Consider the following 22,669-nt stretch of genomic DNA (forward strand, 5'->3'; position numbering starts at 1 on the left):
CATATATACGCATAAATATATCTCAGATTGTACTTCAGGGATGCTGCAAATAGTGAGCATCTAACCCTTCTTTGAGGGAAATATATAACTGATGTTCCTGAAATTATGTGACTGACAAAGATTTAAACTGTCAAGAAATTTCACAAATTGAATAAACCTAATTTTCACTAGAGTATTTTACAACTGATGTTAAAAAGTTTGTTGTGAAACTATGAATGTTATTTTACTAAGAGTCACAACTGAGTAGTGCATCAAGTCTAGAAACACTTAAAGAAAGCAATCTGAGTATTCATAGCACGTAAGAACTTTAAGTGGAAAATCAGAAGAAACTGATGGAACAGTGGAACTTGTTTTAGAATTATAAGCATTAATGCATTTTGGGGCGATTCATGCAGAAGGATTGTATAGAACAGTTGTCTGCCAGTGTGATACTTATGGTTTATATGGTTTATGGTTTATATTATTTTTATGGTTTATGTTATCCTGTAAGATCAAGAGAACTGAGTAGATGTAGCTTGTAAAGTGCATTACTGTATGCAGGAGAACTGAGTTTAATCAATTAGTCTCTGGCACTGCAAACAAACAACAAAAAGCAAACCAAACAAAACAAAAGAATAAATGATAGTAAACTCAGTATGTTATATTATGCCTACTGTACTTTGGAGAAATGGGGCAAAGTACCAAAGACAAGCAAATGTTAATGCTAAACCGGCTGCCAGACTAGGTATGAGGAGACTGCAGAATTTTTGTTTTTTTTTAAATTTAATTGGAATCTGTTTTATTTTTATAATGGCTATGGGAACTTCTTCAGATACTACCCCCAAACTGATCAAGACAAAGTGTAAATCTGGAACCTGGAGCTAGTTTCTGCTTTTAGCTCTTCCTTCTGCTTTTCTTACCATAGTTAACTTAAGATGCCCGTATGTAAAGGAGGACAGTAGATGAGAATCCTTTCATCATTGCAACATCAAACTCTATAGAAGCTTCAGTCTACCTTATTCCTCTTGTCCTTAGAAACTTTTATACTTCAGAAAATGAGAACTGCCACACAGAAGGTGGGAGTAGTTTGGGAACATTGCTACCTTTTCTGGGCCTCAGTTTCCTCATCTACAAAGTAGAGTTAACAGTCATTACCTCATAGGAGTGTCTTGATGATTAAAGGAGTTAATGCTACTTAATAAGTACTTTACTCAAAAATAGTAGCTAGTATTTAAAATAATATCAGACTTTTGACTTAATGGCTTCTGTGTAGGCATTTCAGTTGGAAAATATGGAAAACATGCCATGTTCTGAACTATTGCTACTTCAAAAAGGTATTAATCTCTGGTGGGTAGCTTTATATAGAGAATAAATAACTTGAACACATTTTATAACATACATCCATCAAACCACATATGATAACATGAAACAAAGATCATCGTCTATAGTGGAGTCGCTAAAAAGTCTACCTAAAATATCTTTATGAGGCTAGTGAAACTGGCTTCATTTGGTGGTGTTTCTAAATTTATCCTGGTGATGCCAATTAACTATGCCCTGAATATAGGAGTGCAAGGAAAGAATGACTTTTTTGCATATGCTTGCTTGCTTGTTTGCTCATTTATTTGATAAGTGTTTAACACTGTGCTAGCTACAGTAAATTAAACTCCAGCAGTTTGCAACTCAGCAAGGAAGACAGATAAAATAAGTAATTAAAATGCCCCTAAGGACAACTGAAATGTCGTTGGAGGAAAGTAAGGTTAAAGAAGACCCCCCCCCCCAGTTCCTACTCCCTTGATTTGCAAAAAGAACTTTAAACTGAGATTTGCCATTCATGAGAGTCTAGAAGCTGTTAGGAAGGATTCCTGTTTCTTAGTTTTATGAAACAGTTTGAAAAATGTAGAGAGTAAGTCTTGTGAAGATTTGGTCAAACTCAAAATTGAACCCAGGGATTTTTTTTCCCATGGGGAATCTTTTTTTTTTTTCCTTTTTTGGGTCACACCTGGAAATGCACAGGGCTTATCTCCTGGCTTTGCACTCAGGAGTACTTCTGGCGGTGCTCAGGGGACCATATGGGATGCTGGGAATCGAACCCGGATTGGCCTCGTGCAAGGCAAACGCCCTACCCGCTGTGCTATTGCTCCAGTCCCTCATGGGGAATCTTTTAATTGCTGTTTTTTTCCTTTCTTTTAGCATTAACTGCTTTCCTTTCTTGTGATTGTTGTACTCCTTTCCCCCCCCCACACACACACTTCCTCCTGTTTGAGAGGTTGTATGATTATCAAGAGATCAGTATGCCAGAGGCAGAGCTATAGTCCAGTGGGTAGGGTGTTTGCCTTGCACGCAGCCACTCACCATTCAATCCCTGGCATTCCATATGGTCCCCCAAACACTGTCAGGAGTGATTCCTGAGCACAGAGCCAGGAACATTGCCTGGCATGACCCAAACACACAGGCACACAAACACACAAGGATAAAAAAAAAAAGGATTTGTCAGTAAATTATGTCAATGCCTGTCTCTTTCTTTATCATGAATACTATTTTGTCTGAGAAAAGTATGGCCATCCCTTGTTTTTTATCTACCATTAACTTATAGTAGTATTTTCCATCTTTTCACTTGAGTTTGTTTTTCACAAAAATTCAGGTGTGTTTCCTGTAAGAAGTAGAAGACTGGGTTTTGCTTCTTGATTAATCCAGCCTCCAACCCACCCTCTGCATCCCCACATTTTATCTTTTATTCAGTTCATTGATGTTTAGGAAGATGTCATGTGAAGGGTTTGTTGGAAGAGTTTGTCCCATATCTGTATGAGAATTTGCTCTTTGACATTTGTTTTGCATAGGAGGTCACTTAGTACTCCTTGAAGTGCTGGCTTGCAAATGTCTTAAATTGTTGATTAATCAAGAATGTTTTTATTCTTCTCTCCACTCTGAGCAATAATAGCCTTGCAGGGAATAGACCTATTAGTTGAAGGTTCCTTTCATTCGATTCTTTCATCTCTAAAATTTATTTTCTATTTTTACTGATTATATCCTGTGCCTTGTGCTCATGGTCATAATTTAGTTTTCTACTTCTTCCATTTTTTTGCTGAGACTTGTACTATTTTAAGTTCTTGCATCTGCTTCAATGAATTCTTTCATTTCCCCCCATTATTTTTCTATAAGTTTATTAAGTTCTCTTTCAGTTATTTTTTATTTTAGTGAACTTTGAGAGCTTGCTGTTCTGTAGACAACCTTGGAGCAGCTTCAAAAGTTCTAATTTACTTCAGTAATCACTTGTATTTCTGTTTGCATCTGTTGAAACAGCTGAATTCTTTAATTTTTCTTCTTTTTTTGGGAGGGGTTCACACCCTACAGTTCTAAGGGCTTACTCCTGGCTCTGCACATAGGGATCACACCTGGAGGGATGTGGGGCACCATACTTCGTGCCAGGAATTGAACCCAAGTTGGCTGTACCCTGCTTACCATATAGTTTCTCTGGCCCCTCATTTTTCAATTAGTTTTCGTGGGTATAAGGCTGGAGTTCTTAAATCCGGCTTGTTATAACAGATACAGGTAGTCAGGTTCTTGTCCTGAGTTTATCAGTCAGAACTGAAAGCTAGGGGTAAGAGAGTAAATGGACAGTTCACTTTAGGGAAAGGCAAAGGAGGCAATAAGAATGCAGGGAAACTCCCAGATCATGGATGGGGTCTCCTAAAGCAGGATTCTAAAGAAAGGCTGAAGCCCTTCCCCTTTTATATCTTTTTTAACAAAGGTGGGTGGGTGAACATTTCTTTACTATGGTCCAAGAATCTGGGCCATTAATAAAGGGGAGAGGATGCTAAGATGATTACCTTCTGATAGCTTGATCCAGTTGGACCTAGGTCAACCAAGTTATCAGGAATCACCTAGGCCTCTCTTGTAATGTTCCATATCAGGTGATTTCTTTTCTTAAGGGCCCTACTACTAGTTTTGCCCTACCTGTTTCCCCTTGTCTCTATCAGTCTCAGCACTAATCAGGGCTTCCCACTCATAGTATCAGTTTAGAGTTTATGGCATATTTACAGCAATTACTGCTGCATTCTGAGATTTTTTAGCAGGAATAGTAGGGACATAGTGGTATGGGGCCAAAGTCAACCTTCAAGGACTCATACAGGGAAGAGAGCATGTTGGGCTGGAGAAGCAGATCTAGTGGTGTGTGGTGATGGAGTTTCTGGTCAGGGAGGAAGGAGGTGGGGTTAACACAGCACTTTGAAATCATTTCCATTGTGCTGGGTGAGCAGCAATGGGAAAAGGGAAACTCTGGGCCAATGAGCAAGTTGGGACTTGGCCTAGATTTTTTTTAGGTCGCATTTTCTTATTGTTTATAGAGTATATGAGATGAAATTTTTTTCTGCTCCTCAGATTTCTGACTTCAGTCTGTTAAAGATAGAGATTTCCCCCTTGGTTTTGCTTTTGAAAGAGTTTGTCCTCAGAATGTAATACATTTTCCCCTTTTGTCCCATCCTTTCAGGATTCTGTAATTTTCTGAACAAATGCTCGAAAACAGGGCTTGCTCAGAGTAGTTTCAAATAACTGGGACTAAAAGTTTTACTTGAAATAGTTTGCACAATAGGAGACTTCCGGACATGATAAGTTAAAAATCTATACTATATATACCTAGAGCTTCTCATGAAATGCTTCAATACATACTATGTGGATACATAGATAAGCACGTTGCAAAATAAAGCATCAGGAGTCGGAAAAAAAGCAAGAACGGGGAGCTTGGTAAGCACATGTAATAACTCTGGTGTGAGATAAACCTAATCTCGTATAACTACTTAAATTCTTTTTCATTGATTTCTCATTGGTTTACAACATGATGAAATTTCTGAGGTTTAGACCCACGTCTGTATATGTGTATACTTCTCACCATTCCCACCACCAGTGTTCCAGAAATATTACCACTGAACAAGTGTACTGTTTCGTCAAAGATTTTGGATATTATGTTATTATTATTATTATTACTTTTGCATCTCATCACATCTACAGCTTTAGCTAATGTGAGGTTTTTTTTTTTGCATGTTTAAAATAAGCTAGCTGCACCTATCATGGTAGATAGGTGAGGTGTGTTAAATGAATTTTAAACTTAAAATATTTTCAACTTAGGATGGATTTATTGCTACGTAACCCTATATAAGTAGAGGAAACCTAGATGCAGTCAGGTGCAAAGATATGTGAAGGGCTGTAAAGACTTGGGGTACTGCTTATGTCCTTTCTCTTAGGGGTTTGCAACTTGAGGAAGAATGAAGTCTACACATTACAATAATACCTGGTGGCATAGTGATATGAATAAAATACAAGCTTAATTAATAAATGAACTAGTCAAGGCTGTTCAGGAGATACAGCGCAAGTGCTGGAAGGCTTGCTTTTTTTCTTTTTGTCCATGGAGAGTAGTAAATAAAGCAAAGTTAATAAACTCAAGTGTTTTGGTTCCAGGTCCCTGCTTTATCTTTTAGAAGCTTTATCCTTCTATGTTTCCATTTTTTACTAGACTTGTGTATAGCCTGTGTATCTTAACAAAAAGTTTCTTTGTGTTACTACTTCTTTTGCCCAGAAGCAGAGCAGGTTTTGAAACCACATGATGTTCTTATCTTTGCTGACTCTCTCCTTTCTGAATCTTGTCTTTATTATGGATACTTGTCTCATCAAAAAGAATATAACTATGCAATAGAAACCATGAAGAGTTAGACAAACACTCTTTTAGTCAACTTTTGGTTAAGACCAGACTTCATATCAGGTTAACATTTTCACATAAATATGTTTTAGCTCTTACATTTAGTCTACTCAGAATTGTTATTTGTATCTTTAAGATTATTGCATTCTGAAGTTTCTCCAAATACACAGAGCAAGAGAGAAGGCAAAACATTCTCTGCTGAATGTGAAGCAACTCTGCCTTTTGCCATTGATTATTCTCTTCCTTGGAGTGAAGTTTATAGGGAGAGAACTCATATTGACTGACAAGTGAATGAATAGATAAGTTTAGAAATAACCTAGATTGCTAAAAAAGAAAAAATCCTTCAGATGATTAAACTCATTTCTTGAAACAGAAACTTGCGGACCTTTGATAATGATAGTTGGAATTGATCATTCTGGACGAGAACTGGATACTAGGAGGTAAAGTGATATGCATGCTATCCTTTCAGTAAAAGTATTGCAAACCACAATGTCTGAAATTTTTTAAAAAAAAGAGTGAAGAGAGAGAGAAAGGGGGGGTGTGAGAGTAACTGAGCACATTGGTGGTGGGAAATGTACACTGGTGAAGACATGGGTGTTGAAACATTGTATGACTGAAACTCAGTTATGAATAATTTTATAACTATCTCACCATGACTAAATTTAAAAAAACTGGTGGACTTACCACGTAATTTTTAAGGTTTCTGTACAAGCGTAAGTATACATTAGCCACTGTTGAAAAGCATATTTCAACTTTGTATCTCTATTGTGTCTTTATTTTTTTGAATTTTTAATTTTTTTTAATGTAGACAAAAGCCACAACTGTTGCTATAGTTCTAAAGTTGAAATTGATTAGATAGCAAAGCTCCAATATTGAAATCAATAAGTTTAAAAATCGATTTCTTATGTGAAAATTGTTGTATCTTACCACAGGCTAAGTCCTTATCTACAGATTCACTAAGCTGTTTGTTGTTACCTGAGCCTTCTGTGTTGTAAGGTTTTATTGTTTTTGTTGGTTGATTTTAGTTGACTGTTACTTTCCCATCAATTTGATGTACTCCTATTGGAATTTCAGAGAAATTTGGAGGTGTCTCATGGCCTTGTATGTCGCCATACATGGTCCAGTGACTTAAGGATCTATGATCTAGAACAATGAGTTGACGTGGGAGGTGGGGTGGCTGCCAGGGCATCTGGAAGTATGGAGGATAAGAGGAAGCTGCCCACCCCCAATCCAAAAAGACTCTAGCGTTCTCTGCCAGGAGATCTGAATTTTTTGCAGTTTGGTGTCTCTGCAGAGAGTTTCGTTAAAATAACTACATAATGAAGCGATGGAGTTGAGTCTACAGCGTGCTGCAGTGGTGGGGTGTGGATGTGGCTTCTGGGGCTTAAGCAGGGCCTCTTTGCCCATCCCACCCTCCTAAGGCTCCCCAGAGTTTTCAGTCAAGAGAGGTGGGACATCAGTATGTGTCTGGATTTTGGTTGCTTAACTTGCATCTCCTCAGAGATTTAGTAGTGAATTGGTACAGCAGGGCCAGTGGGTGGGTGAGTCAACATCACAATGACAGTGGGAGTGGGTGTGGCTGCAGGGACTTTTGTGATTGCTGGGTGGGATAGGGTGGGGGATGTGATTATATTTTTTTCTTATATTTTTCTCAAGTATGTGAGAAGTGAATATATAAATCTTATGTGCTATTTTATTTATCTTTAGAATGGATTTCAAAGATTGGTAAGAGAAATTACATACAGACAAAATTAAAATGGGCAAAAGTTACACAGTTTTTTAAAGATCATCAAAGTGTCAAAAAAATTAAAATAACTGCATTCATTCAGTTATTTTACCTGGATTGAATGACTGCAGTGAGCATTATATTTGTTCATTTGTAAAGAAAGTAAAGTGGAAAGCAGAAATTTCAAGAGCCAGAAGTATTTAACTTTGTAGTGTAAGAAGCTATGTGATAGTGTAGGAAGTACTTGCTGTGACTAGAATCAAATTTATATTACCTTTTTTCTTTACGGTTCTCTATCCATTACGCCATGCCCAAGAGTTCAGCAAAATCCAGGGAAAGTAGAGAAGTAAGAGAAAAAAAGTACATGAGGGGAACTGGAAGGTGCAAAGGTGTTTAAATTATTTCATACTTTTTTTTTTTCGATCAGCGAAATCTGTGTGTTACCAAGAAAAACGTTTGTCTATGTGAATACCAAAGTGTATACAGAACCACTTAAACATCTAGTTATGAGTTGACTTTAATGTGTTCAGACCCAGAAGAATGTAACATCAGTAATTTTTAATGAAGACAGAGGTCTCTGTCTCTCAATAATTTATGTTTTAGGCAATTTGGGAATTAATGGAAATTTCAATCATCATTTTAGTCATTGCAGCTACCAAGTCTAGAATTAGTAGAACTGATCATTTAGTAGTCACTGATCTTATCTTCTGCTTATACATACTAAGCATTTGATAGCCTTGACAAAGAGCGAAACCTAATGTGAGAGGTATCAAGCTACTATTCATTTAAAATAGAATATGCTTTAGAAATATATGTTAAAAATGGGCACTGGTGGAGGGATGGGTGTTTGATCATTGTATGACTAAAACTCAAACGTGAAAGTTTTCTAACTGTAACTCAGTGATTCAATTAAAAAACATGTTAAACACAAGCATATTAATGCCATAGGAATTGAATCATATATAAGAGCCCACTTTAATTTCTGCTTAATGTAAGTTTGCGGACAGATTTTGTGCCTCTTTTTGCTCTGAAAATTCAGGCATTTATATATAAAAACTTTAATGGACTATTTATTGTAGTGTTATTAATACTTATGTTGTTTGTTTCAGTTTGGTCATATTTTTATTTGAGTTGTTGAGTGGTCACAACACATTTCCATTGAGAATATTTAACATCAGTATGGGGAGCTGATACGGTATCAGTTTTACAAAATAATATTACTGTAACTTATTTGTAACAGAGTATTACATGCTCACTTGGACCTCACTTGTTCCAAAGTCCATTGCTATAAAATAATCTTAGATTAATTTCAGGGTTACTGTGTCCTACATAGCCAGACAGTTTCTCTTACATTAAGAAAAATTACTTTATTTTAATATGAATGGAATACACTTTTTATAGTGTTAAGTTTCAGTATACAATCTTTATTTGACTAATTCTGTTTGATCTTAAAGGTTACAGATACAGCTTGGTGAGTTTAAGCAAAATAAAAAGTATACATGCATTTTTTATTTATTCCCCGAGGGCATGAACAACATATTTCTCAGCCTGTAGTAGAAACTTGCTATTCTGAAAGTCCTTTTCTCTGATTTTAGCAGCCATTCCTATAAAAATCTTACTGTACATCCCTAAAGTTTTGTTAATCTAAACAGCAAAGGTATATGTAAAATAAGAATTTTTCAATTTTTCTTAGTAATTTTGCAACAAAGTATGACTGGCAGCTCATTTGCCTGTACAGACATCGTACCTTTTTTATACAAGTACATATAAGGTGAAAGGGGTGCTAATGAAATTAAGGAGAGCTTCAGTAATGAAAAACGATATGTCAAGCAAAAGGACAGGGGAATTACAAATTAAGATATTGATGGTCATAGAGGATGGAGCTTAAATAGAGTATTAGACTGGGATAAGATGGGTTCTGAGGATGAGTCGAGAGCTAGATTAACTGCAAGAGCAACCCACTGAGACTTCCCTTATAGATTTCATGTATTCTTCCTTTAAGTTCCTTTAACACAACGTCTATCTTCCTCTCACAATACTTACAGTCTTGGCATTTTAGTTCATTGTTTATGGGTAGTTAGTTCATTAGTTCATTTCTGTCTTTATCATGACTGAAAGATCAGCTGGGAACTGTTTATTTAATGGGATTTTCCAAAGATTCCCATCCCTAACTTTTCTCCCCATCTTTTAAGTCAGAATTTCTGGGAGTAGGGCATAACCTAACTACTTTTTGTTTGTTTTGTTGGGGGCACACCAGGCTGTCATGGGGCTTCTTCCTGGCTCTGTGCTCAGGGATCAATTCTGGGCAGGAGGTGCATATGGAGTGCTGGGGATTGAACTCTGGTTGGCCATATGGAAGGCAAGCACCCTATCTTTGTAGTAGGAGCTCCAACCTCCCTATCTTTTAAAAGCTTCCCAAGTGATCATAAAGAAATGTGCTAGGAAATTATCTAGGTCATAATGAACACTTCATTGTATGGCATAATTACTGGTCAGCAAATGTGCATTGGACATTTTTTTTTATATTTTTATTTTATCACCATGTGGAAAGTTACAAAGTTCTCAGGGTTATGTCTCAGTTATAAAATATTCAAACACCATCCCTTCACCAGTGCCCATATTCTACCACCAAAATCCCCAGTATACCCCCCGCCCACGCCCCCCAACCCCAACTGTATAACTGATGAATTTCACTTCATTTTCTCTTTACCTTGATTACGTTCCATATTTCAACTCAAAACTCACTATTGTTGTTGGAGTTTCCCCCCAAGAAAGACAGCCCTACTAAGGAAGCATTTGATAATTAACTTTCCATTAAAAGATTGTATGTTTTCAGTTTTTAGAAAAGGTTGCGCGGCTGCATTAGTGGCCGCGCGGTTTGGATGTGTCCCAGTCCCTCATCTGGGAGCTGTCTTAGTTGCTGCTCAGTGTCGCCGGGGCTCCATCTGAAGAAGGTGTGCTAGCTGTACCTCCTCCGTCTGGATACCCAGTGTTGCTGGCCCCGATTCGGGTCCAGAGCATTGTCCGGGACTGCATTGGACATGTGAAAATTGAAAAAGTGATAAACTAAAATTAGTGTAACCTAATAAATACTCCCCCCCCCTTCAAAATGCACACACCTTTTTTGTTTGTTTTGCCATACCCAGCTCTGCTGAGGGCTTACTCCTGACCTGGCTTTGCTCTTAGGGATTACTTTTGACATGGTTCAGGGGACTATATGGGATTCTAGGGATTGAACCAGGGAAAGCCACATGCAAGGCAAGCACCCTGCCCACTGTGCTATTTGGCCCCAATATTGCCTTTTTCTTTGAACAATGGACAGCTACTAGGCAAATTATTAGATACACTATCTATTATGAGATTTGTGATTTGTGAGATCCATTGCTTATTAGTATAAAACGGTAATCTTGGGGCTGGAGCAATAGCACAGCGGGTAGGGCGTTTGCCTTGCACGTGGCCGACTCGGGTTCGATTCCCAGCATCCCATATGGTCCCCTGAGCACCGCCAGGGGTGACTCCTGAGTGCAGAGCCAGGAGTAACCCCTGTGCATCGCCGGGTGTGACCCAAAAACCAAAAACAAACGAACAAACAAACAGTTATTCTTAAGTGGTCCAGCGCAAAGGATTAGTAAAAAATAGAAGATTTTAAAAGGACTACTGGACCAGAGAAGGTAGTGCATCAGGTTAGGTGCTTGCCTTACATGTGGTCAACCTGGGTTCAGTCCCTGGTACATGGGCCCCTGAACCTCCCAGCAGTGGTCCCCTGAGCCCTCAGTGATCCCTTAGCACTGCCAGATGATCCCAAAACCAAAAAGTAAATAAATAAAATACAAATAAAACCCAGTTGCACATACTCAGTTGGAGCCAGAACAATAATACAGCAAGTAGTGTACTTGCCTTGCATATGACCAACTTGGATTCTATTCTTGGCACACCATATGGTTCCTCTATCAACTCAGGAGTAATTTCTGAGCATCACCAGGTATGGCCCCTAAAACAAAAGTTAATAATTAAAAAAATTAAAATAGGCTACAAAAGGTAAGGATAGTCTTTAAGTCTTAGACACTATGTGTGTATGTGTATAAAATTATATATAAAGATGTAGTAAAGTTACCTATTCCACTGAGTATAATATAAAAAAATTATTGAATCAGGGCAAAAGATTTTTGCTATCAATTTAAAGTGCTTCCTGTTTTCACAGAATTATCTATAACTCTATAAATCTTTATTTAATATTTAATTTGGTGACTATTCTAAGCATACTATTTACAAAACTAGGCCTTGTTCTTTGTTATGACCTTTTAAGATTATTGTAGTAAGTTAATGACTCTTTTAATAGTTGTCATTTGGCACTTTTATTCAGAGACAGATGGAAAGAAATCAACATAAATTTTTCTGCAAAAATAAACTAAGTTTATGGTCCCAAACACAGCAGCAGCGTCACAGTTAGGTGAAAATTAAAATCACACATACAGTTTGAGAAGTGTCCTGTTTTAAGACATGACACACTCCTAAGTACTTCAGTAAATGCTAGGTATAGACCTTCTGCTACACACATAGCTAATGCATGCTCATGATTTTTTTTATCATGTTATGACACAGTTTAACACTCTAAAAGTGCATTATATTTTCCGCAGATGAAAAGAAGTGAAGGATTGATAACGAAAACTCATAATCAAGAAGAAATAAGTGTTCTTCGTTGTTGGAAATGTAGAAAATCTATAGCAAGCTCTGGCTGTCTCATGAAATATCTTGGGAGTCAGACACTAACGGTGAGTACTGCTAACTTCAGTCTAGTTTTCCAGAGTGAGGATTCGGTGGCTCCCCCTCACGGGTACACAGGTGCACAGGTGCATCTGTTTGTTTCTACCCCTGACTTAACCTTTATATTACTTGACCTACTAAAAATACTTCAAAGTAGTGTTCAAAAGGAATTTCACTTTCCACAGTTTTCTTTTTTTCTTTTCTTCTTTCAGTATTCATTTGTGTACTAGGAGAGGTTCATGCATAAGTTATTTGGGGGAAGCTTTTCATGCTGTGCTTAAGAGGCCTGGGAGCCACTCCCATGATATTTGACCAACCAGGTGAGGATCAGTTCTTGAATCAGAAGATATAGCAGTGCTTCGACCCAATAGTGCTGAGGGTCACCAGCGATCCCAAATAGTGCTCAGAGCCTCTAGGGATGCTTCTAGCAGGACTTAGGTGGCATTTGGTGCTAGGGATTGAGCTCTGGTCTTCCTGTGTCCTTCATCCATGACCTATCTCCTGGCCCCTTATTTAATTACAAGTTAATGAGACTTGGGGTTGGAGTGATAGTACAGTAGTATGGCACTTGCCTTGCATGGGCTGACCCAGATTTGATGACTGGCCTTGCCAGGAATGACTATAGAGCCAGGAGTAAGTCCTGGGTACTGCCAGGTGTGCCCAAAAAGTAAAAAAAAAAAAAAAAATTAATGAAATAAGAAAGCCTGAACAGTAATTCAAAGCCTTTACTTGGTCTTTCTGATTACAAAAAAGGTTTTGAAATCATATAGACAACTTCTAACTTCTAGGAGCAATATGAAGGAAACAGTATAAAGAGGTGTGTCTAGATTTTGCGTCTAGAAAATTCATGGATTTTCCAGGGTATTCTTTTCTTTTTCTTCTTTTTCTTCTTTGTCTTTTTGGGTCACACCTAGCAGTGCTCAGAGCTTACTCCTGACTCTGCTCTTTCCTGTGAGGCTTGGAGGACCATGTGGGGTGACAGGACCAAACCCAGGTCAGCTGTGTGGAAGGCAAATGCTCTACCTGCTATTGCTCTAGTCCTCCAGGGAATTCTTCATTCAATAGTGTCTATAATCATTATTTTCTTTCCATTGTTTGAGAGACGCACTCAGCTTTTGCTTGTTTATTTTTTGACTTTTTCAATTTTGATCATAATTTCTTTCCATTCTTGGAGGGATGGGTAACAGATCATTGTATGACTGAAACACAAAAATGAACATTTGTAAGTATGTAACAGTACCTCACAGTAATTCACTAATAAAAATTTTTAAAAAAAATTTCATTCCATTCTTTTTTTAAAAATGTTATTGAATCACTGTGAGAAAGTTACAAGCTTTCATGTTTGGGTTACAATCACACAATGATCAAACATCCATCCCTCCACCAGTGTACATTTTTCCCCACCAATATTCCTGGTATACCCATCCCTTCACACCCTCCCCCTGCCACGATGGCAGACAATATTCCCCATACTCTCTCTTTACTTTTGGGCATTATGGCTTGCAACAGACACTGAGAGGTCATCATGTTTGGTTCATTATCTAGTTTCGACACACATCTCCCATCCCGACTGATTCCTCCAGCCATCATTTTCTTAGTGATCCCTTCTCTATTCCATCTGCCTTCTTCCCTCCGCTCATGAAGCAGACTTCCAGTTATGGGGCAATCCTTCTGGCCCTTATATCTACTGCCCATGGGTGTAAGCCTCATGTGATGTTATTCTATACTCCACAGATGAGTCCAGTCCATCTATATCTGTCCCTTTCTTTCTGACTAATTTCACTTAGCATGATACTTTCCCTGTCTATCCCTTTATAAGCAAATTTCATGAGTTCATCTCTCCTAACAGCCGCATAGTATTCCATTGTGTAGATGTACCAAAGTTTCTTGAACCAGTCATCTGTTCTAGGGCACTTGGGTTGTTTCCAGATTCTGGCTATTTTGAACAGTGCTGCAATTAACATATAGGTATAGATGTCATTTCTACTGTGCTCTTTTGCATCCTCGGTATATATTCCCAGAGTGGTATTGTGAAGTCATGTGGAAGCTCAATTTCTAGTTTTTGAAGGACTGTCCATATTGTTTTCCAGAAAGGCTGGATCAGTCGGCATTCCCATCAACACTGAAGGAGTTTCCCTTTTCCCCCACATCCACGCCAGCACTGGTTGCTTTTGTTCTTTTGAATGTGTGCCAGTCTCTGTGGTGTGAAATGGTATCTCATTGTTGTTTTGATTTGCATCTCCCTGATGAGTAGTGATGTGGAGCATATTTTCATGTGCCTTTTGGCCATTTGTATTTCTTTTATGAGGAAGCTTCTGTTCCTTCCTTCTCCCCATTTTTCATGGGGTTGGAGTTTTTTTCTTGTACGATTCTACTAGTGTCTTATATCCTGGATATTAATCTCTTATCAAATGGGTATTGGGTAAATATTCTTTCCCATTCTGTGGGCTCTTTCTGTATTTTGGTCACTGTTTCTTTTGAAGTGCAGAAGCTTCTTAGTTTGATGTAGTCCCATTTGTTATGTTTGCTTCCACTTGCATGGTCAGTGCTGTTTCATCCTTAAAGATGCTTTTAGCTTCAATGTCATGGAGAGTTCTGCCTGCATTTTCCTCTATGTACCTTATAGATTTATGTCTGATATTGAGGTTTTTACTCCACTTTGATCTGACTTTTGTGCCTGACATTAGACAGAGGTCAGAGTTCATTTTTTTGCAGGTAGCTATCCAATTTTCCCAGTACCACTTGTTGAAGAGGCTTTCCTTGTTCCACTTCACATTACTTGCTCCTTTTTCAAAGATTAAGTGGTCACATGTTTGGGGGTTTGTAACAGGATATTCAACTCTGTTCCATTGGTCTGCAGGTCTGTTTTTAGCCCAATACCATGCTGTTTTAATTACTACTGCTTTGTAGTAGAGTTTGAAGTTGGGGAAGGTGACACCTCATCTTCTTTTCCCCAAGTATTGCTTTAGCTATTCGTGGGGGTTTATTGTTCCATATGAATTTCAGGAGTGTTTTGTCTATTTCTTTGAAAAATGTCATGGCTGTCCTGATAGGGACTGCATTAAATTTGTGTAGTGCTTTGGGCAGTATTGCCATTTTGATCATGTTAATTCTCCCTATCCATGAGCAGGGGATTTGTCTCCATTTCCTAGTGTCCTCTTTTATTTCTTGAGGTAGTGTTTTGTAATTTTCCTTGTATAAGTTCCTTCACCTCTTTGGTTAAGCTGATTCCAGAGTACTTGATTTTCTGAGATACTATTGTGAATGGGATTGATTTTTTTTAATGTCTCTTTCTTCTCTTTTATTATTTGTGTATAAGAAAGCCGTGGACTTTTGGGTATTGATTTTGTAGCCTGCCACTTTAGTATATTGACCTATTGTTTCTAGGAGCTTTTCTGTAGAGTCTTTAGGGTTTTCCAGTATAGTATCATATTGTCTGCAAATAGTGATAACTTGATCTCTTCCTTTCCTATCTGTATGCTGTTGATATCGTTTTTTTATCTAACGGCTATGGTCAGGATTTCCAGTGCTACATAGGAGTGTCAAAAATGGGCAGCCTTGTAGTGTGCCCCATTTTCGAGAGAAGGTTTTTAATTTTTCCCTATTGAGAATGATACTTGCCATGAGATTGTGGTCAATAGCTTTGACTATATTGAGGAAAGTTCCGTCGATGCCCATTTTGCTGAGAGTTTTCATCATTAATGGGTGCTGGATCTTGTCAAATGCTTTCTCTGCATCCATTGATAGTATAATATGGTTTTTATTATTTCTCTTACTGATGTGATAAATTATGTTGATTTACTTGCAAATGTTAAACCATCCTTGTGTCCCTGGGATGAATCCTACTTGGTCATGGTGTATGATCTTTTTGATGAGTCGTTAGATTCTATTTGCTAATATTTTGTTGAGGATCTTTACGTCTTTGTTCATCAGGGATATCAGTCTGTAATTCTCTTTCTTTGTGGTATCTTTGTCTGCTTTTGGTATCAGGGTGATATTTGCTTCATAGAAAGTGTTTGGAAGTGTTCTGTGATACTTCAATTTCCTGGAAAAGCTTAAAGTGGATTGGGAGTAAGTCTTCTTTAAAAGTTTGGAAGTATTCACTAGTGAATCCATCTGGGCCAGGACTTTTGTGCTTGGGGCGACTTTTTATTACTGTTTCAATTTCCTTGACGGTGATAGGTCTGTTCAGGTATTCCAGGTCTTCTTGGTTCAGCCTTGGGAGGCTATAGGAATCTAGGAATTTATCCATTTCCTTGAGGATTTTGTGTTTTATGGCATAAAGATTCTCAAAGTAATCTTTGAGGATCCTTTGAATTTCTCTAGTTTCTGTTGTAATGTCCCCTTTTTCATTTCTGATCTGGTTTATTAAGGTTTTCTCTCCCTTTTTTTGTGAGTCTTGCTAGGGTCTTATCGATCTTGTTTATTTTCTCATAGAACCAGCTCTTGGTTTCATTGATCTTTCGGATTGATTTTTGGGTTTCCATCTCGTTGATTTCTGCTCTGAGTTTTATTATTTCCTTCCTCCGGTTGGCATTGGGCTCCTTTTGTTGGTCATTCTCCAAGCTCTTAAGCTGTGAGGTTAGTTTACTAATGTGGGCCCGCTCCTCTTTTCTGAGGAATGCTTGTAGAGCTATAAACTTTCCTCTTAATACAGCTCTTTCTGTGTCCCATAAGTTATGGTAACTTGTGTCCTCATTTTCGTTCATTTCCAGGAATCTTTTGATTTCCTCTTTGATTCTTATATTACTCCTCTTGGCTTCATCACGATCTTCACTTGGCCATCTGTTTCTGGATTGTCAGTCTCTTTTCCATTTTCTGTTCTTTTCTAGAGAATCGCTGGACTTTAGCTTTGAGCAGACTGATTCTATCCTCAGCAGCTGTTACTCTGCTGCTGAGGCCTTCCACTGAGTTTTTTAATTCGCCTACCAAGTTTTTCAGGTCTGACATTTCTGTATGTAATTTTGTTTACATTTTCCACATTTCTACCTTCAGATTCTCTTGTATTTTATTGGCATTGCTTTCCATTGTTTCTTTTAGCTCCCTAAGCATCCTCACTAGCTCCCTTCTAAATCCCTTGTCAGAGAGGTTCTCTAATACTTCACTGCTGTTGGGGTCTTCTGGGCTAGCCTCTTCAATAAGTAAGCTTGGTGGGGTTCTGTGTTGCTTTACCAGTGTGACCTATCTGGCTTAACCCTTCACACTCACTGTTACTATTCTGCTTATGATGCACTATTAATTGAGGTGGGCTTAATGAATTCTTGGCTAATGTGTTTCTGGTGGTTAAGCTAACCTGGTGAAAGTTCCAACTAAGAGGGTAACTTATAGTTATTATGGGATATGGAGGGGGGAGAATAACTCGTGGCCACCTTAGTGGCTGTGGCTCCGGGAAGGAGCAAGGGCCAGTACCTGAATGGAATGAGCAGAGGGTGCCCGAAACGTTGCAGCTTGGGGTGTACCACAGTGTGTCTCAATTCCCGTCCTCCAGACATCAAGGATGAAAACCAGCCACCATGGGGTATGGTCAGAACCGCAGCTCTAGGAAGGAGCCCTGACACGGGCCGGATTCCTGGATGGGATGAGCAGAGGGTTCCCGGAACATTGCAGCTTGGGGTGCGCACGTGGTGTGCCTCAATTCCTGTCCCCCGTGGACCAAGGATGAAAACTGGCTTTCCTGGGGTCTGGTTAGAATCGCAGCTCCAGGAAGGAGCCCTGACACAGCTGGATACCTGGATGGAATGACAATTTCTTTCCATTCTTACGAAGTATCAGATTTAATTGGTTATAGTAGGTGACTTCAGTTGTATGATACTTCATGCAGATATGTTTTGATGACTATTTTAATTAGGATAGAAACTTTTAACATATTATTGGACTTAATTTATGTAGTATAAAAAATTAAGTCCTGAGCACACTGGGCCTGGCTCCAAAAACAAAAATAAATGAGTAAATAAATAAACAGACTCTGAATACTCTTTTACTAAGCAGTGAGCTACACTGGTTTAGACTGAAGGTCCCGTAGTTTGTGCTTTTAAGTCACACTCTCTGTTGCTTTTGTTCCTCTCTCAGAATGTCGTGCAGTTTCACATCTTCTTAACAGAATGGCCAATCTTATTTACCTGAAGACTACCCACTCTTAATTTATTAAAAATATTTTTAATGAGCAAGGAGATTTCAGACACTGTTTTATTATATATCATAATGGATGGGAAGAAAATGATATACAATTGAAAAAATTCTGCTCTTATATGAACTTAAAACTTTGGTTGAAAATAGGCCAACAAGTAAAGCCTGATTTGATGAGTCCAGTAACAGAGAAATGCAAATAAATTACCATCTGCCTAGATTTCTCACAGAATACTTTCTAGAGGAGAAAACATAGGGGAATATATATATATATATATATATATATATATGCATTAAAAAATACTTTAAAAATGTGGTTGTTTTGATTTTTATTTGATTTTCAGTTTTGGAGAATAGTTGGATACTTAATATGAAGCTTAAGGTATAATTTTTTTCTATCACAAGAATATGACGTATTAATCTGTGATTACCGTGGCAACTATAAATACAGTTGAATATTGATTTCATCATTATTTTGGGTGCCTTCACCTTTTTCACTTATTCTGCTATTTTTGTTATCTTCGTGAAATCTTTCTTTTCATAATTATATTTTTTTTTAATAAATCACATCTTTGTTGTCAGTTACACTTATTTTTATGTTTTCTTTCATAATATCAAGATATATGTTTTCTATACTTAAATCTTGCCACAAACTGGAACAATTTTGTTTCTTCACAAAATTTTAAGTTGTAGTCCTGACCATTGATGTGACTATATCTGGAGATATGTCTTTAAGAGATAATTAAGGTTAAATGGGGTTTAAGGTTTAAACCCTAATTGTACAGAACTTTAACCTTATGAAAGGGGAAAGAGGGGGTTGAGAGAAAGTATACAGTGATTAAGGTGCTTGCCTTGCATGTAGCTGGCCTTGTTCAAATGGTCTCCCAAGCACTTCAGGAGTGCCCCTTTGCACAGCCAGGAGTAAACCCTGAGAAATATTGGTTCTGCTCCTACCGCTCCTAAAACACACACACACACACACACACACACACACACACACACACACACATGCACACGCACACGCACACAAAAAGAATTAGAGGCATTCTGGAGGAATAAATAAAGGAGGAATTTATTAGAGGAATAAATAAATGCCTGCTCCATAAGCTAACCCTACATATTTTGTTAAGGCAGCCTGAACATACTAAGATACAGGTCCTGTAATTTGTATGATAATTCATATTAGAGCAGAGGAGTGATATTTTAACAAATTAGCCAAGGAAATGTTATTGCTAACATTGGAAATGCCAGGTGTTAAAACATCTTTTGGAATATTATATATTAAAATGTTTATGTCAATTTTATGCATTTAACCTTTCTGATTAGCTAAAAATCTTAAAGATCATTAAGTGGAAAGCAGTAATGCATAAAATTAGAAAATTAAAAATTAAATGATCTCATACACTGAAGGACCCACCAACTAAAAACATTCTTCCCCTTTAAAACCAATCGCAGTGCTTTAGCTCCCCCTGCTGCTTGAATTTATCATTTCATTTACAGTCATTTTATCAAGTTTTCTGACAGCATTAAGTGAAATTACTTTCTTTGCATGTAGTAAATCTGAGCATAAAAATTATGTATATGAATGTTTCTTAAAGTCCTAATAAGAGTTTTAATTTTCACTTTGGTTTGTTTTTGAGAGTGTAATCTTTTGTGACTACATTCAGGACTATAAATTCCCCAAGCCAAATTGCTCCCAGTTTGATTATTCATATTAAAATACATCTAAGGCTAGGGATGTGATGCAAATTGCAGAGAACATGCTTGATATGTGTGAGGCCCTAGTTTTATGCCTGGTATCATAGGGCCAGGCACAGTGAGGCTTAACCCCCATAAGTAAAAAATTTTACCTATGACAACTTGTATTATGACAAATATATTTGTGTGATTTTGCATAGAAATTAAGTTACTATAAGCTTATAGTATATATTCTATTTTATCTATAAAATTGTTTGGAGTAGATGAATACTCATTTTCTCCTAAGACTCCTAAAAGTACTGAATATTTGGTAAAAGGAAATGACAGTATAAACAGTGATGCAGTGCATGAATTCTGAAACAAAACCATCTGCATGAAAGCCCTCACTTTTCTGCTTTTTCTGACGTTTGGACAAGTAACTTGTAAGTCAGTGAAAATCTTATTTATTTTCCATATTTGTGGAAAAGTAAAAATCCTGAAGTCGGCAGTGCAAATGTTTGTAACCTTGTAAATGTAAGAAGTGTGCTGAAAAACCTCTTCATCTACCTAGAACTTGTTTATTCTCTGAGTGTTCATGAACGATGTCTAGACATGTCCTGAGACATAGTGCAGTGGTTAGGACCTTTCACATCACTGACATGGGTTCAACCCCAAATGATCTAAGTGATCCCTGACAGTAGAGTCAAGAGTATCCTATGAGGCGCCCCGGATGAGGGCAGGTGAGAGCCCTCCCCACCCCAAGGGACCCATCCCCAGCAGCCAAAAAGATCCAAAACTCAACCGCCACCTTTCTTCCAGCTGCTCTCCACTTGCTCAGGCTGAGTGAACCTATTCCTGGATCGAGGAGCCGCATTTGTGGCTGTGTGTGACACTTCATACCACATACCCTACCCATACTCTAAGAGTACCACGCCACATTTGATGGGGTTCAAAGTTGGAGGCAACCAATCTTAGAGGGAAATATTTTTGTTTACAGATATATAATTTTTTTTAAAGATGTATATATACAGGAATAGCACAATGGGTAAGGCGTTTGCCTTGCACACAGCCGACCTGGATTCCATTCCTCGTCCCTCTTGGAGAGCCCGGCAAGCTACTGAGAGTATCCTGACCACATGTCAGAGCCTACCAAGCTACCTGTGGTGTATTTGATATGCCAAAAACTGTAACAACAAGTCTCATAATAGAGATGTTACTGGTGCCTGCTTGAGCAAATCGATGAACAATGGGACAACAGTGCTACAGACAGTGCTTTCATTTTAAGATGAAGTATTTAGATAAAATTCTACAGCTAAAATTCTATAGCTGATTTTTTTTTCTTTTTGGGACACACCTGGCCATGCACAGGGGTTACTCTTGGCTCTGCATTCAGGAATTACTACTGGCGATGCTCAGGGGACCATGTGGGATGCTGGGAATTGAACCCGGGCAGGCCTCGTGCAAGGCAAACGCCCTACCCTCTGTGCTATTGTTCCAGCCCCCCTATAGCTAATTTTAAACATTATTTTAAAGATAAATTTGTAGGCCTTACCTTGCATGCAGCAACACTGGTTCTGTCCTTGGCACCACCTGTTGATCCCCTGAGCTTCACCAGTTAGGACCCAACACCCCTACTTAAAATGGACAATTTACTTGTTGTTGTGTTTTGGTTTTATTTGTTTTTTGTGTGCAACCCAGCAGTGCTTAGTGGTTATCTCTGGCTCTACACTCAAGAATTGCCCCTAATGGTGCTCAGGGGACCATATGGGATGCTGGGGTTTGATTTGGGGTCAGTGTTTATAAAGCAAACACCCTAACTACGGTACTGTTGCTCAGGTCACAGGACAATTGTTATACAAGAATGTTTTCAGTTTGATACATACCAAGAAAAAAAAAAGATCAAGGAATAGGAAGAGCTTAAGTGGAAGTGTCCTGAATAATGTTCTCATTCTATACGGGCTATAATAAATAAAAGATGAATCTTGTAAACAAAAGAACACCTACTAAGGGGGGAGGTGTTCAATAAGCCAACAGAAGACATAAAAGTAATCTTAAAAAATAAACTACTCAGGAAAAAGTTTAAAAAAAAAACCCAAAAACCTGAAGACAACATGAGGCATATAGGAAGTAAATATCTGGTTTGATGCAAACATATTTATATTATGTGTAAGCTAAATTCTAAATTTTGACATTAGAGAATATCAGAGTGAATAGTTATGTTCTTCATCACTATGCTTTTATTAGTGTTATTTATGTTAGCTCATCTTGTTCAATTAGGACAGTCACTTCAGAAAACTTGTAACTTCTCTGTATTTCCCTGGAGGCTAATTAGTTAAGTTTCTTCTTTCTGGACCATATAGAAATATTTAGTATAACTGTTAACTTCTCTTAACAGACCCACATTACCAAGATTAGAGAAAGTTTAACTGGCAACTGTTTTCTGCTTTCCCATGCTTAGTATCTATCTTCTTGACTGCCCAAGTTTAAGCAAGTATTTTGTCCTTGAATGTTGTAGATTTGGCCGTCTCCATGTGCCTATCCCTTGTAGTTATAACCATGGCTCCAGCAAAGTCCCAGCTTCTCCCTCAGTGCTAGAGTATTTTTGTTTTTGGAGGTACTCATTCATGCCCCTAGTATCACATTATTTGTTGCCTTTCCCCAAGTAAGTTTTTTTTTTTCTATTAGAATGAAAGGATGAAGGATCTGCA

General features: G+C 37.9%; 1 protein-coding gene across 2 annotated transcripts in view; it reads left to right on the forward strand.

The window, feature by feature from the left end:
- RNF180 (ring finger protein 180) overlaps positions 1 to 22,669 on the forward strand; it is a 143,080-nt gene that overhangs the window by 15,790 nt on the left and 104,621 nt on the right. For both annotated transcript variants that reach the window (XM_055147164.1, XM_055147167.1), the window contains exon 2: positions 12,032 to 12,166. In XM_055147164.1, coding sequence (XP_055003139.1) covers positions 12,032 to 12,166 — 135 coding nt within the window. The remainder of the gene's footprint in view (positions 1 to 12,031; positions 12,167 to 22,669) is intronic.

This window comes from Sorex araneus, chromosome 1 (genome assembly GCF_027595985.1).
Source record: "Sorex araneus isolate mSorAra2 chromosome 1, mSorAra2.pri, whole genome shotgun sequence".
NCBI classification, from domain to species: domain Eukaryota; kingdom Metazoa; phylum Chordata; class Mammalia; order Eulipotyphla; family Soricidae; genus Sorex; species Sorex araneus.